Below are 14003 nucleotides of genomic sequence, written 5' to 3'. Positions count from 1 at the left end.
TTCTCTTTATTGAAGAAAATTTGGAGGCAGCTGCAATGGAATGCAAACTATGGAATGGAAGTGATTGATAAATGTCCTGCCCTGTGCTGTGAATATTTTATACCCGGACTATTGTACTTGTACTCTCAGTCGAAGTTTATGCAGTTCTACAGATGTTCCAGAATGCCATTGGTCCTTTAAACACCTCACACAGTGAGAGGTGACAGGTTGCAGACATACCTCATCTCCCCTGCATACCTGGTACTGAGATAGTCAACCAACTGTTCCGAGCAGTAAACCTGACTGAAACAGAGCAGGGCTTCAAGTGCTACTATTGAGTCTCTTTCTCCCAGAGATACGTAGAAACCTATTTAATTTTAGAGTTTAATAGTATTCAGTGTCTACATTGAAAAAGTGCTTGCTAGCTTTGTGCGGAGACAACAACAGATTTAGCTGTGAGCCTTCTATAGTTTGGTCTAAAGTTTAGAAAGTTTATTCCAATAACAAGGATTCTGAAGAGGGCAAATCAGAGGGCTGCTGGCATCTGTGGAACTGATCTCCAGCGGAGATGGGAGAATGGAGAATGTGGGTGAAAATAGAGATGGTGTTCCCATTCCTTAGACTGCATGTCCATCCTGGGCCTCCTGCAGTGCCACAATGATGCCACCCGAAGGCTGCAGGAACAGCAACTCATATTCCGTGTGGGAACCCTGCAGCCCAACGGTATCAATGTGGATTTCACAAGCTACAAAATCTCCCCTCCCCTAACTGCATCCCAAAACCAGCCCAGCTCATCCCCACCTCTCCGAACTGTTCTTCCTCTCACCTATCCCCTCCTCCCATATCCAGCTACACCTCCATTTCCTACCTACTAACCTCATCCCGTCCCCTTGACCTGTCCGTCCTCCCTGGACTGACCTATCCCCTCCCTACCGCCCAACCTATACTCTCCTCTCCACCTGTCTTCTCCTCTATCCATCTTTGGTCCACCTCCCCATCTCTTTCAGAATCGTCTCCCTATCCCCCTTTTCTGATGAAGGGCCTAGACCCGAAACATCAGCTTTTGTGCTTCTAAGATGCTGCTTTGCCTGCTGTGTTCATCCAGCTGCACACTTTGTTATCTGGGATTCTCCAGCATCTGCAGTTCCCATTATCTCAGGTGATAATAACCTGTGTTTGATACTGTTCAGATCATTTAAGGTCCTTCCCTAATCCCAATCATCTTATTTTCACATTGTTTCAGCAATGACTAGGCACACCCAGAAGGGTATGAGATATTTATTGCCTCGGATTGCACTGTACATTCGCCAACACTGGGCCATGTTAACATCTCTTCAGCATTTTAGTAGCTGCATAACTGAGCTATTCCACACATCATTCAGTTAGATACACCATGGCTACCTGACCCCATTGTACCTCGAGTGCACAGTAATTTAAGTTTCTGCCTGCATATAAAGCATTATGAATGCAAAAAAAAGACAACCCTCTGAACAGATCCCTGTGGAACTCCTAATTGTCAATGATCAATGACCGTAGATGTCGTCATATGTACTTATCATATCCTTTCTGTTATAAACTCAACCTAGCACTGATTCACTTTAACATCACATAGTCCTTTGCAATATATCGGAGAGAGCAAGAACTGCAGATGCTGGAGTCAGAGTCAACACAGTGTGGAGCTGGAGGAACACAGCAGGCCAGGCAGTATCAGAGGTTGCAGGAGAGTCAATGTTTTGGGCCTAGACCCTTCATCAGGACTGAAATGTTGACTCTGCTGCTCCTCTGATTCTGCCTGACGTGCTGTGTTCCTCCAGCTCCACACTGTGTTGACCTTGACAGTATATGTCCTCTTCATTATTCCAGATTTCTTACAGTCAGGCACACTTTTTAATCCATCAATCTGAGGGTTTTCTGATGAAATATTTTGTTACGCCCCAGACTGTTGTCGATTCTGTGGGTGATGGTGGACATTCCAGAAGAGCAATATCTATGGAACTTGACTAGTCACTGCTTCTTTCATTTTACTTTTCACAAGCTAACCATAATAGTGGGGGGGGGGGCCTCAACTTCAGAAATGTTGATATTTAAGCCCCCGGCCCTTATTGAAATTATCCCTTTAAAATTGAAGCTATTGATGTTTGTCGATGGTCAAATGTTCCCCATTATCTTGGTAGTTGAATGGACCAGGAACTCTGTCTTAGTAATATGTACTGTTAACTTCCAGGACTTCGGGAATTGCTTCGTAACAAACAGTTTTCTTGGCAAGAGAAACGCTGTATCATCCCTCTTTTCAATTACAATCATTATAATAAGATGTTGGAGATGGATCTCCCATGTGTGAAGGATCTCGCAAAGAAGATATTTTCGTACCTATCTACAACGAGCACCACAGTCTGTACCACAGTCAGTCGCACATCTCCTCATGTCAGTTTGAGTCCTAGCCCAGGTAACCCTTTTCTCTCTTTTTCCTTGTTGTGAGCTGGGGAAATCTGATACAGGAGTGAAGGTGAGTGATTCACTGCCAGAAACCCATTCAGTGGCCACTGGGGAGCAGAGCTGAAGACATCATTTATAAAATGAGGATTATGTCAATTGAAGGAACATGGTGAGATGGAGCCTCACATTTGGAATGGTTCTGTAGGAGGGGTCAGGAAAGTTCTGTACCTGACCGTTGTTTGATAACCTGTTCTTTCTCGAGGCTGCCTGCTCTTGTTCAGATTTTACAGGGTTTTCTGTAATTTTAGTTGACTAAGAGCGGTATATGTTTGCTTTGAGAACACTTCACTGAATGTGGGCAGGAAAAGATGGCTATGTGGTGTTACATGAAGCTGAAAGTTAGATGAATGAGCCTGTCGAGCGAGGGTTGGGCTGTAAGTATTTAGGAATAGTTTCAGTACAGATTCACCAGCTGCTGTTCAGTAGCTGCATCAGATGAATTGACTGAGGGCTGATGATTGTTGCATGAAGATTTGTAATGTGTGGAGGCATGCAATATGAAGGAAGTTTGAGTGTATTAAACCATGTGGGAAAATACCATTTTCAGGAACTTTGAACAAAATACGTTGTGAGCTCACGCACGAATATATTCAAAAGGAATTGCTGTGCTCAACTGCATTCTAACTCATTGGATGTCAAATGAGGTAGGGAGCTTGGGGTGCTTTGGACCTCTGTACCTTGGGAATGACGAGTAGATTCATCACTCTCCTAATTCCAGTCATTTATCTGGCAACCTGACTGTGGGGAAAGTATTGAGGTGAGGCGATGGTCTGAGGACTGTTGTAGTTACAGCTGTGAATATTTAATGGAATTGGACTAGATGACAGGCACTCACCTTTTCAGGCTGATGTACTGAGGCTGGGCACACTGGGTGAGGTGTCTGAGGGCTCTGGGCACCAAGCATCTTTCTGAATGATGGGCTGAATGACCTCCTGTGCTGTAGCAATTCTTTCATTCTGTGATTCCTTTGCGATGTGTGTAGTTAGTCAATTAAATCAATAATCTAATCAGTTACTCCACTCATTCCCAATTGTCAATGATAATTTGACTAATGGCAGGGAAATTGAGCAGATTTTGGGTTAAAACAGATCTTCCATTTCTACTCATCACCCACTCCCCCTTCACCTCGGTGAGATGAATTGCTGGCAATTTCATGAGTTTTCAATTCTTCTTGAAAACATGAGTTTGTTTGAAATGCTCAAGCATCATTTGAGAATCTGAGTCTTAATGTCACTGGAATGATCCACTTATGCCCAAGCAGCAAGAAAGAAAGAACACACATTGATGTGGCACCTTTGTGACTTCAGGATGTATTCTCAGCATTTGCAATCAATATGCATGCAGCAAGCTCCCACAAATAAAATGAGCAGATATTCTCTGGTTTTATTGATCCTGGTTTTGGGCTGGGACACTGTGGAGAATCCTGCAGTACTCTTTCCAATAGCAACCTCAGATCATACACAGCTATCAAAGAGAAAACCAGAGGCCTCTGTTGAATATCATAACCAAAGGCAGCTTTTACTCAATGATTTTGCTTTACTCCAGGACATTGTTTTAGTAAACCTAGGAATTCGACAGTTGCAAGACATGAGACGGTTATCTCGATTAGAACTGACTTGTGCTCGCACGCTTTCAAACAACCAATATGGCCATGTATATTACAGCACGAGGTATAATATGGATGTCCCATGTGCGAAGGATCTCAGTGAAGCTGTTTCAGTTACTGCTCACCATCATCACCACAGGCAGTTGCACACCTCCTCATGCCAGTTTGAGTCAGAGCCCAAGTAACGTTTGCTCTGTTTTCCTTGTTGAGTGTCCATGTTGCACGCAGTGTTGTGGGGAGCAACACAGAATGAAAGAACACCCTGCAGAGTAGTCCTGAGACAGCTTTGAATTCACTTGATCCAAACTGAGGCCAAACTCTTGTCTCTCTATCACCTTCTGTTACTCACTGTAATCGTTTCCAATGGCGGTTTATCTCCTCACATTTCTTTGCAAGGATCTTGCATCTATGTTGTCTGTTTCATAGCCTCAAGGTGTCTCAATATGCTTGAAAATCAATGGAGTTCTTTTGAAAAGCAGCCAAGTTGTAACCTAGGGAAACACAGCTGTAAATTTGTGCTAAGCAAGTCCCATAAACAGCATTGTGACCCTGTCCAGACAATCTGAACAGTGTTGGTTTACTGGTGGATATCAGTCCTTCCTTAAATCCAGACATGGTATCTGGTTCAAGGTTTGATCAGAAAGGTGGCAGCTCCAACAGTAGAGTACTCTCTCGGTGCTGCACTGTACCAGGAGCCAATAATGCACTATTCAACTGCAACCACCACAGGGACCATCTCGTGACTTGCTCATGTGCCAGGAATCACAGGTAGGTGTTCTGATCGGAGAGTGCCACCAACTGTCGCTCAGTGAGAAATGCCCCCTCCACCTCCCTCTCTCTTTGTGATGGTGACTCCAGAAGCTCAAAGCCAAACCGGCTGTTTTAGCATAGCGCTATATCAGAGATACCATTTGTCAGATGGAGAACCATTTCAGGTAAATGGAGAGCCAATCTGTCTTCGTCTATCACTTCCCAATGTTTGAAAGACAAACTAATGTGTTCATCCCTGTGCTCTGCTCAGTTTTTAACCCAAAATGTCTAAATCACAGTATCTGGTTGTAATTACAATATTTGTGGGAGCTTGCTGTGCACAAAATGGCTCCTGTGTTTCTTGCATCACGTCACAACAATGGCTGCACTTCCATTAACACCTGCAAAGCTTGAAACACAACCCAGGGAAAAGCAGCCCACTTATGGTTAGTGGCCCATCAAAACCCACTCTCAGTCACTGAGTGGCAGCAGTGTGTACCAGCTACAAGATGCACTGCAGAAATTCACCTGGACTCCTTCCTCAGCATCTTCTTCTAAACCATCGACAAAGACAAGGGGCAACAGACCCTGGGAATACTACCTGTTTGAAAGCTCCCCTACAAGCCACTCACCATCCTGACTTGGAAGTATATCACCGCTCCTTCAGAGTTAGATAGATAGATAGATAGATAGATAGATAGAACAGTACAGCACAGAACAGGCCCTTCAGCCCACAATGTTGTGCCGACCATTGATCCTCATGTATGCACCCTCAAATTTCTGTGACCATATACATGTCCAGCAGTCTCTTAAATGACCCCAATGACCTTGCTTCCACAACTGCTGCTGGCAACGCATTCCATGCTCTCACAACTCTCTGCGTAAAGAACCTGCCTCTGACATCCCCTCGATACTTTCCACCGACCAGCTTAAAACTATGACCCCTCGTGCTAGCCATTTCTGCCCTGGGAAATAGTCTCTGGCTATCAACTCTATCTATGCCTCTCATTGTCTTGTATACCTCAATTAGGTCCCCTCTCCTCCTCCTTTTCTCCAATGAAAAGAGACCGAGCTCAGTCAACCTCTCTTCATAAGATAAGCCCTCCAGTCCAGGCAGCATCCTGGTAAACCTCCTCTGAACCCTCTCCAAAGCATCCACATCTTTCCTATAATAGGGCGCCCAGAACTGGACGCAGTATTCCAAGTGCGGTCTAACCAAAGTTTTATAGAGCTGCAACAAGATCTCACGACTCTTAAACTCAATCCCCCTGTTAATGAAAGCCAAAACACCATATGCTTTCTTAACAACCCTGTCCACTTGGGTGGCCATTTTAAGGGATCTATGTATCTGCACACCAAGATCCCTCTGTTCCTCCACGCTGCCAAGAATCCTATCCTTAATCCTGTACTCAGCTTTCAAATTCGACCTTCCAAAATGCATCACCTCGCATTTATCCAGATTGAACTCCATCTGCCACCTCTCGGCCCATCTCTGCATCCTGTCAATGTCCCGCTGCAGCCTACAACAGCCCTCTACACTGTCAACGACACCTCCGACCTTTGTGTCGTCTGCAAACTTGCTGACCCATCCTTCAATTCCCTCGTCCAAGTCATTAATAAAAATTACAAACAGTAGAGGCCCAAGGACAGAGCCCTGTGGAACACCACTCATCACTGACTTCCAGGCAGAATATTTTCCTTCTACTACCACTCGCTGTCTTCTGTTGGCCAGCCAATTCTGTATCCAAGCAGCTAAGTTCCCCTGTATCCCATTCCTCCTGACCTTCTGAATGAGCCTACCATGGGGAACCTTATCAAATGCCTTACTGAAGTCCATATACACCACATCCACAGCTCGACCCTCATCAACCTTTCTAGTCACATCCTCAAAAAACTCGATAAGGTTTGTAAGGCATGACCTACCCCTCACAAAGCCGTGTTGACTGTATTTGATCAAGCCATGCTCTTCCAGATGGTCATAAATCTTATCCCTCAGAATCCTTTCTAACACCTTGCAGACGACAGACGTGAGACTTACCGGTCTATAATTGCCGGGGATTTCCCTATTTCCTTTCTTGAAGAGAGGAATTACATTTGCCTCTCTCCAGTCCTCAGGTACGACTCCAGTGGAGAGCGAGGATGCAAAGATCTTCACAAGTGGCGAAGCAATTGCATTTCTCGCTTCCCAAAGCAGCCGAGGACAAATCTGATCCGGGCCTGGCGACTTGTCAATCTTAATGTTTGACAAAATTTTCAGCACATCAGCTTCGTCTATCTCTATCCATTCCAGCAAGCACACCTGCTCTTCAAAGGTTTCATTCACTACAAAGTTCGTTTCTTTCGTAAAGACAGAAGCAAAAAACTCATTTAGGGCTTCCCCTACCTCCTCAGGCTCCACACACAAGTTCCCTATGCTATCCCTGATCGGCCCTACTCTTTCTTTGACCATTCTCTTATTCCTCACGTAAGTGTAAAATGCCTTTGTATTTTCCCGGATTCCTTCTGCCAAGCCTTTCTCGTGCCCCCTCCTGGCTCTCCTCAGACCATTTTTGAGCTCCTTCCTTGCCTGCATGTAATCCTCTACGTTAGTTACTGGGTCAAATCCTGGAACTCCCTCCACAACAACATTTGTGGGTCAACCTACAGCACATGGACTGCATCAGCTCAGGAAAGCACCTCACCCCCTCCTTCTCAAGGGCAACTAGGGATGGGCAATAAATCACCTTCCAACTTGCTGTGAATTAATTTTTTAAAAAAACTTGAGTACTTAATTGGCTGAAAAGTGTAATGGACAACCCTAAGATCAGGAAAGGTGTTATCTAAATAAAAATATTTCTTTGATCATTCCTTCACCCCCTTCAGCCCTTTGTTTTGTTGTTTGATGTTTTGCATCACAGTTGCGTCTGAAAGGGTACGTTACAGTTATCGAGGGGGAACTTACTGCGCCAGCCTCTGATCCAAGTGAAGGACACCTTGGTTATTCTGACAGTTTAGGGAGGATTGTGATAACACATAGGAAGACATTAGTAGCTTTTCAGAGTGAGAGGGTTATTGGCAAATGGATGTGAATCAGTGTAAAGTAATATATTTTGGTTAGAAGAATGAGGGGGAGAGCTCCTTAGTATAGATATGTCTAAATGAAGTATTGAGAGAAAAGAGATTAATGGGCATCAATACATGGATCAGTTAAAGGATTGGCACAGATTAACAAGACCATTTAAAAGAAAATGTAGATGCAGTTTCGGCTTAGAGATAGAATTGAAAAGCAAAGATGTTCTGACAAATTTCGAAGAAACATTTTGTTGGTCACATTTTGAAGGATTGTAAGTGGGTTTCTGGTTGACACTATGGAAAGATCACAAGGGAACTAGGGCAGATGTAACTTAGATTTGCAATGATGAGCTTGTTTGAAGAATGTGCAGTATCAAGTTCCTGGAACTGTAATAAAAGCGTAGAAAAATCGAAAACAGGTACAGGTGTAGGCTATTCAGCCCTTGGAACCTTTTCCACTATTCAGTATGATCCTGGCTAATCACCCAACTTAGTCCCTATTCCCATTTTCTATCCATACCCTTTGATCCCTTTAGCTGTAAGAGCTGTATCTAACTCCTTCATTAAAACATTCAATGTTTTGATCTCAACCATGTTTTGTTACAGAAAATTCCACAGGCTCACCACTCTCCAGGTGAAGAAATTTCTTCCCTTCTCAGTCCTAAATGGCTGCCTTCGTATTCTTAATGTGGAGCTGCCAGTGTCAAACTGGGGTGGGCAAAGTAAGAAGTCACATGACCCCAAGTTATAGACCAACAAGTTTGTTTGAAATCACAAACTTTTGGAATGCAGCTGCTTCATCAGGTAAAGTGCACTTCCCTGACGAAGGAGCAGTGCTCCGAAAGCTTGTGACTTCAAATAAACAGGTTGGACCAAAACCTGAGACCATGTGACTTCTGCCCATATCCTTAGACTGTGAATCCCTAGTTCTGGACTCCCCTGTCATCAGGGACACCCTTCCTGCATTTACCCTGTTTTGCCCTCAGAAGCTAACAGGTTTCTCTGAGATTGCCCCTCATTCCTGTAAACTCCAGGGAGTACATTCCCAATTGAACCAGTCTCTCTTTGAACGTTGGGCCTGCCATTCCAGGAATCAGTGTGGTAAACCTTCGCTGGACTCCGTCCATCGCCAGAACAGCTTTCCTCGGATGAGGAAACCAAAACTGCGCACAGTACTGTAGCTTTTGACGGGGCCAAAAGGCCTGATTCTGTTCTGTTATTACTTTGAAAAGATGTGATGCCTTTATGTGTATTCTGAATTAAGAGTTTTTTTAAAAATATGAATAATCCAGAATTCTTGTAGTGAAAGCTGATGCACTGCAGAAGTATCTTAGTACCAGATACACACAGCAGAGTTCATGTAGTCTACCAGTGAAACCAAGTATTAGATTTCAATGAAGAAAAACAGAACCCCAAGGGCTCAATGTCCTTGATTTAAAGGGAACAGAAATGTCCCTGGCTGTATGGGCTAATACTTATTATTAGTGGTATTTGTTGTTGGAAACATTGTATGTGCTGGTATAGAGGGAAGGCAGCATGTGACTTAGTTGTGTGGTACCCACCATGGTCCAGCAGAGGTCTAAAAACTTACCCCATTCGCATAATTTCTCAAGAAGGTTTATCAGAGACCTGTAGACATAAGCTCGTTGTGCCTTATCTGCATAGCTTGTAGCGTGAAGGCCCAGTACGCTTATCTGTGTCTTCATTCTATTCCATCACTGCCCCTTTGTTACATTTACACACATACTCTTCCAAATCTGGTGCATCAAGTTTCTCTTACCTGGTGTAGATCACTGGAGTTTTTTTTTCACCCTTTCATTGAATTTGGATGTCATTAATTGGACCAACATTTCTTTACCAACCCTAGCTGCCCTTGAGAAGGTGGTGCTTGGCAATTTTCCTGAACCACAGCAAGCCCACTATAACTTGATGTGATAACCTGTACAAGGCTCATGGGGGATCACTAATTAATCTCCTCATGGAGTTAATTGAGAATGAATGAAAACTGAAAGAACTACGGATGCTGTAAATCAGGAAGGAAAACCGAAGTTGCTGGAAAAGCTCAGCAGGTCTGACAGCATCTGTGGAGAAAAGATCAGAGTTAACGTTTTGGGTCTAGTGACAGAAAAGTTCTCAGGAAGCATCACCAAACCCGAAACGTTAACTCGGATTTTTCATCTCAGATGCTGTCAGACCTGCTGAGCTTTTCCAGCGGCTTCTGTTTTTGTTCATTTCGGAATGAGTTCTCTTGGTGACAGGCAATGGTCTGCCCACCTGGAACTCATCACCTGAGCCCACACAGTGGTGAAATCCCTAACCCTGGCCTGGGAGGACCAGGTTCAACTCACACCTGTTCCAGAGAAGTGGAATAAAATCCCTGAGCAGTCTTATTGGGAAAAAATGTCCAGATGTAGGTATGGGTCAGCAGAGCTGTCTGTCCTGAGCTCAAGGATGAGCCTGTGTATACCGTGCATACTGGCTCTAATTTGATATTTGACAATGGACAATGTTACTTACAAGTCGGGTTTCCTGTGTTATTACACCCATTATGCTGGAAACTATTCAGATCCATGATGTGAAAGTAATAATGGGAACTGCAGATGCTGGAGAATCCAAGATAAGAAAGTGTGGAGCTGGATGAACAAAGCAGGCCAAGCAGCATCTCAGGAGCACAAAAGCTGGTCTAGGCCCGAAACGTCAGCTTTTGTGCTCCTGAGATGCTGCTTGGCCTGCTGTGTTCATCCAGCTCCACTCTTTGTTATCTTTTATTCAGATCCATCCCAGTTTTTGCTTTGCCTCAATCAGAGCAGCATCATATTGACTGTATGTGTCCAGTGAGTGTTCAATATTTAGTGAAATTTGTTATCCAGTGAAGATCCACACCAACATTGCTTTCAGTAACTGTGACGCTGAACTATTCCAGCTGTCTTTCAGTCCATCCCATGTACTCATGAATACAACTTTTGTATCTCAGGACTGATACCTTTTGGTTAATCGTCAATGACCATAAAAGAAACAATTGACATTTATTTTTCTCTCACTCATTCCATTACAAAACCAGCCTCTCACTGATTCAGTTATCTATTCTCGATCTTTTCAATCAGGTTCACATTGATTCTTTGAGCATAATGCCTTTCCATGAAATCTCTGCTACTCTCTATTTCAAAGACTGTTTAGGACTGTAGTCATCTCAGAGGTGATTCCTATACAATATGTTAGGCTTGTGTTCATCAGTCAGAAATTATTAATATTATAGAACATTGAACATTACAGCGTAGTACAGGCCCTTTGGCCCTTGATGTTACGCCGACCTGTGAAACCAAGCTGAAGCCCATCTAACCTACGCTGTTCCATTATCATCCAAGTTTATCCAATGACCACTTAAATGCCCTGAAAGTTGGCGAGTCTACTACTGTTGATATATCTTAGTCAATGAGCTTAGTTGTGCATATATTCATCCTTCTCTGCCTCAGTAAGCATCAGATGATGACCGTGAATCCATTGTTGATTGTTGGGAAAAACCCACCTGGTTCACGAATGTCCTTTAGGGAAGGAACCTGCCATCCTTACCTGGTCTGGCCTACATGTGACTCCAGACCCACAGCAATGTAGTTGACTCTTAACTGCCCTCTGGGTAATTAGGGATGGGTGATAAATGCTGCCTGACCAGCAACACCTCAGTCTGTGAATGAATAAAAGATTTTAAAAATTATCCCTGACTAGGTGAAGCAAAATATAATTCAGTCAATCCCAAATCCCCATCACTATCACCACCCCTGCTCGTCCCAATTTCCTAATAATTGTGAGGGAGCAACTGCCTCATCCTAGGAATATGTGCAAAAAAATCACATGACACCGGGCTGTAGCCCATGGCTGTAATGAGAAAAAGGGGACATAATTCTGTGTCTTGACAAGTAAAACATCAAAAGATCTCACAACTGATTCAAATGTATTGAATAAAGCTGAAATGGCTAGCTGACTGTCCTGTTAAATCTTTAATCAATTAGAAGGGAGATGCGGGTTTTGATTGATTCAAATGCACATCCAGAATTTCTTTCAAATCACTGCCCCGAGTTAACTTAAGGTTTTATCAGTCCAGGTCAGAAATCACATGACACCAGGTTATAGTTCAACAGATTTATTTCAGCACACTGGCTTTTGGAGTATTGCCCCTTCTTCAGGTGGAGAGCGCGAGCTCTGAAAGCTAGTTTGTTCAAATAAACCTGTTGAACTATAGCCTAGTGTCATGTGATTTTTGACCTCGTTTAACCCATCTAATACCAGCACCTCCATATCATGGTTTTATCAGTGGATACAAGAGGGAGCGCCCCAAGTCAAACAATGGATTTTTGGATGTGAGGCCTTGTTCAGAATTTGTCTGTGTTTTAACCTGGAATCAGACTGGGTTTATTTCCAAAGCCAGAATTTATGAAATGCCTTATGTACTGGCTGCATCTCCAGATTGTGTGTCTTTGGAGCAAAATAGAATGTATCTGCAAATACAAATTCACCCTATAGATTTATATGTATGTGTGTGTGAGACAATGTGAGGGAGCATGTGTGTGTGTGTGTGTGTGTGTGTGTGTGTGTGTGTGTGTGTGTGTGTGTTGAGAGAGTATAATGTGGTGGGGTCACCTGTAGACATGAACCCAAGGTAATGTTTGAGGTTGTCCTCATGGTTACCGACTTGGTTATCAGCTCTGCTCAGCAACTCTCCGTAGCTGTGTATCCCAAAGTCCACATTCGGGATATGTATCATCATTGCCTTCCAGAACTTCAAGAATTGATTTCTAACTGGCAGTTATCTGCAAGAGAAAGACACTGTGTCATCCCACTCTTCCCACCCTCAGTGTGTGGCTTCGAAAGCAATGTAAATAGGATTATCACTGCCAACCCCACCCAGTTTTCTAAACAGTGCAGTGGACCGGACCCATCTCCTTCGTGATATGTACTTTGATATGTATTTTGTAACAGACAGTTATCTGTGAAAGAGAAACACTGTGTCATCCCGACTTCCCATTACAATCACTCCAATAAGTTTTTCCCAAGTGGGAAGGATCTCTTGGTAATGAGAGAAACGGTTGGTGTTTCTGGTTTATTGTAATTCTTCTTTGGAACTGTAGGAAGGCAGAAAAGACAAAATGATGGGGTATGTGCTGTTGAGAGAGGTGGACAGGAGTACATAGCACAGCAGAATGCGGTTAGAAGATAAGGGGAAACCCAAGATCTCTCAGAATAAAAGGCCCATGAAATGGCATTGATTGTAGAGAAGTGAAAAAGCAGGGATGCAGATTTGATGTTAACAGCAAAACATAGGTCACCCCTGCTGAAAGAAAAAGACATAAAAACAAGACTCTGGAGACGGGCAAGATATCAAAGTGGGGGAGAGGGTTCATGCTGTGAAGTTGTTGAACTCAGAAGCTGTAAAGTGAAAGTTGAAAATCAGGTGCTTTTTCCTTCATTCATACACAGATGTGGGTGTCAGCAGATAGGAATGGGCAATTAATGCTGGCCTAATTGCCCAAGTGGCAGTTAGGAGCCAGCCACATGGGCCATCATCAGATTCTTCATTCCAAGTTTTCTTTTTGAATCTAAATTCAGGATTCGATCCTGGATCCCCAGAGTATTACCTGGGTCCCTGACTTAACAGTCCAGTGATAATACTGCCAGGCCATCACCTCTCCTGTTTGATAACAAAGTGTGAAGCTGGATGAACACAGCAGGCCAAGCAGCATCTCAGGAGCACAAAAGCTGACGTTTCGGGCCGAGACCCTTCATCAGAGGTGGGGATGGGGAGAGGGAGCTGGAATAAATAGGGAGAGAAGGGGATGTGGACCAAAGATGGATAGAGGACAAGATAGGTGGAGAGGAGAGTATAGGTGGGGAGGTGGGGAGGGGATAGGTCAGTCCGGGGAGGACGGACAGGTCAAGGAAGTGGGATGAGGTTAGTAGATGGGAAATGGAGGTGCGGCTTGAGGTGGGAGGAGAGGATAGGTGAGAGGAAAAACAGGTTAGGGAAGTGGGGACAAGCTGGACTGGTTTTGGGATGCAGTGGGGGTAGGGGATGAGCTGGGCTGGTTTTGGGATGCAGTGGGGGAGGGGGAGATTTTGAAGCTTGTGA

The 14003-nt window shown here is 43.9% G+C and overlaps 1 protein-coding gene across 48 annotated transcripts in view; it reads left to right on the top strand.

Moving 5' to 3' along the window:
- Positions 1-14003, top strand: part of robo2 (roundabout, axon guidance receptor, homolog 2 (Drosophila)) — a 1006048-nt gene that overhangs the window by 202715 nt on the left and 789330 nt on the right. For 10 of the 48 annotated variants that reach the window (XM_059650114.1, XM_048540457.2, XM_048540443.1 and 7 more), the window contains one exon: positions 2204-2425. The exons of 37 other annotated variants lie outside the window; for them this stretch is intronic. In XM_059650114.1, the coding sequence (XP_059506097.1) occupies positions 2204-2425 (222 nt within the window). Of the gene's footprint in view, positions 1-2203; positions 2426-14003 lie in introns of those variants that run through there. One more of the 48 variants, XM_048540474.2, reaches the window with a different exon arrangement.

Source organism: Stegostoma tigrinum, chromosome 12 (assembly GCF_030684315.1).
Source record: "Stegostoma tigrinum isolate sSteTig4 chromosome 12, sSteTig4.hap1, whole genome shotgun sequence".
Classification (NCBI taxonomy): Eukaryota; Metazoa; Chordata; class Chondrichthyes; order Orectolobiformes; family Stegostomatidae; genus Stegostoma; species Stegostoma tigrinum.
This window is presented reverse-complemented; position numbering and strand designations above follow the sequence as displayed.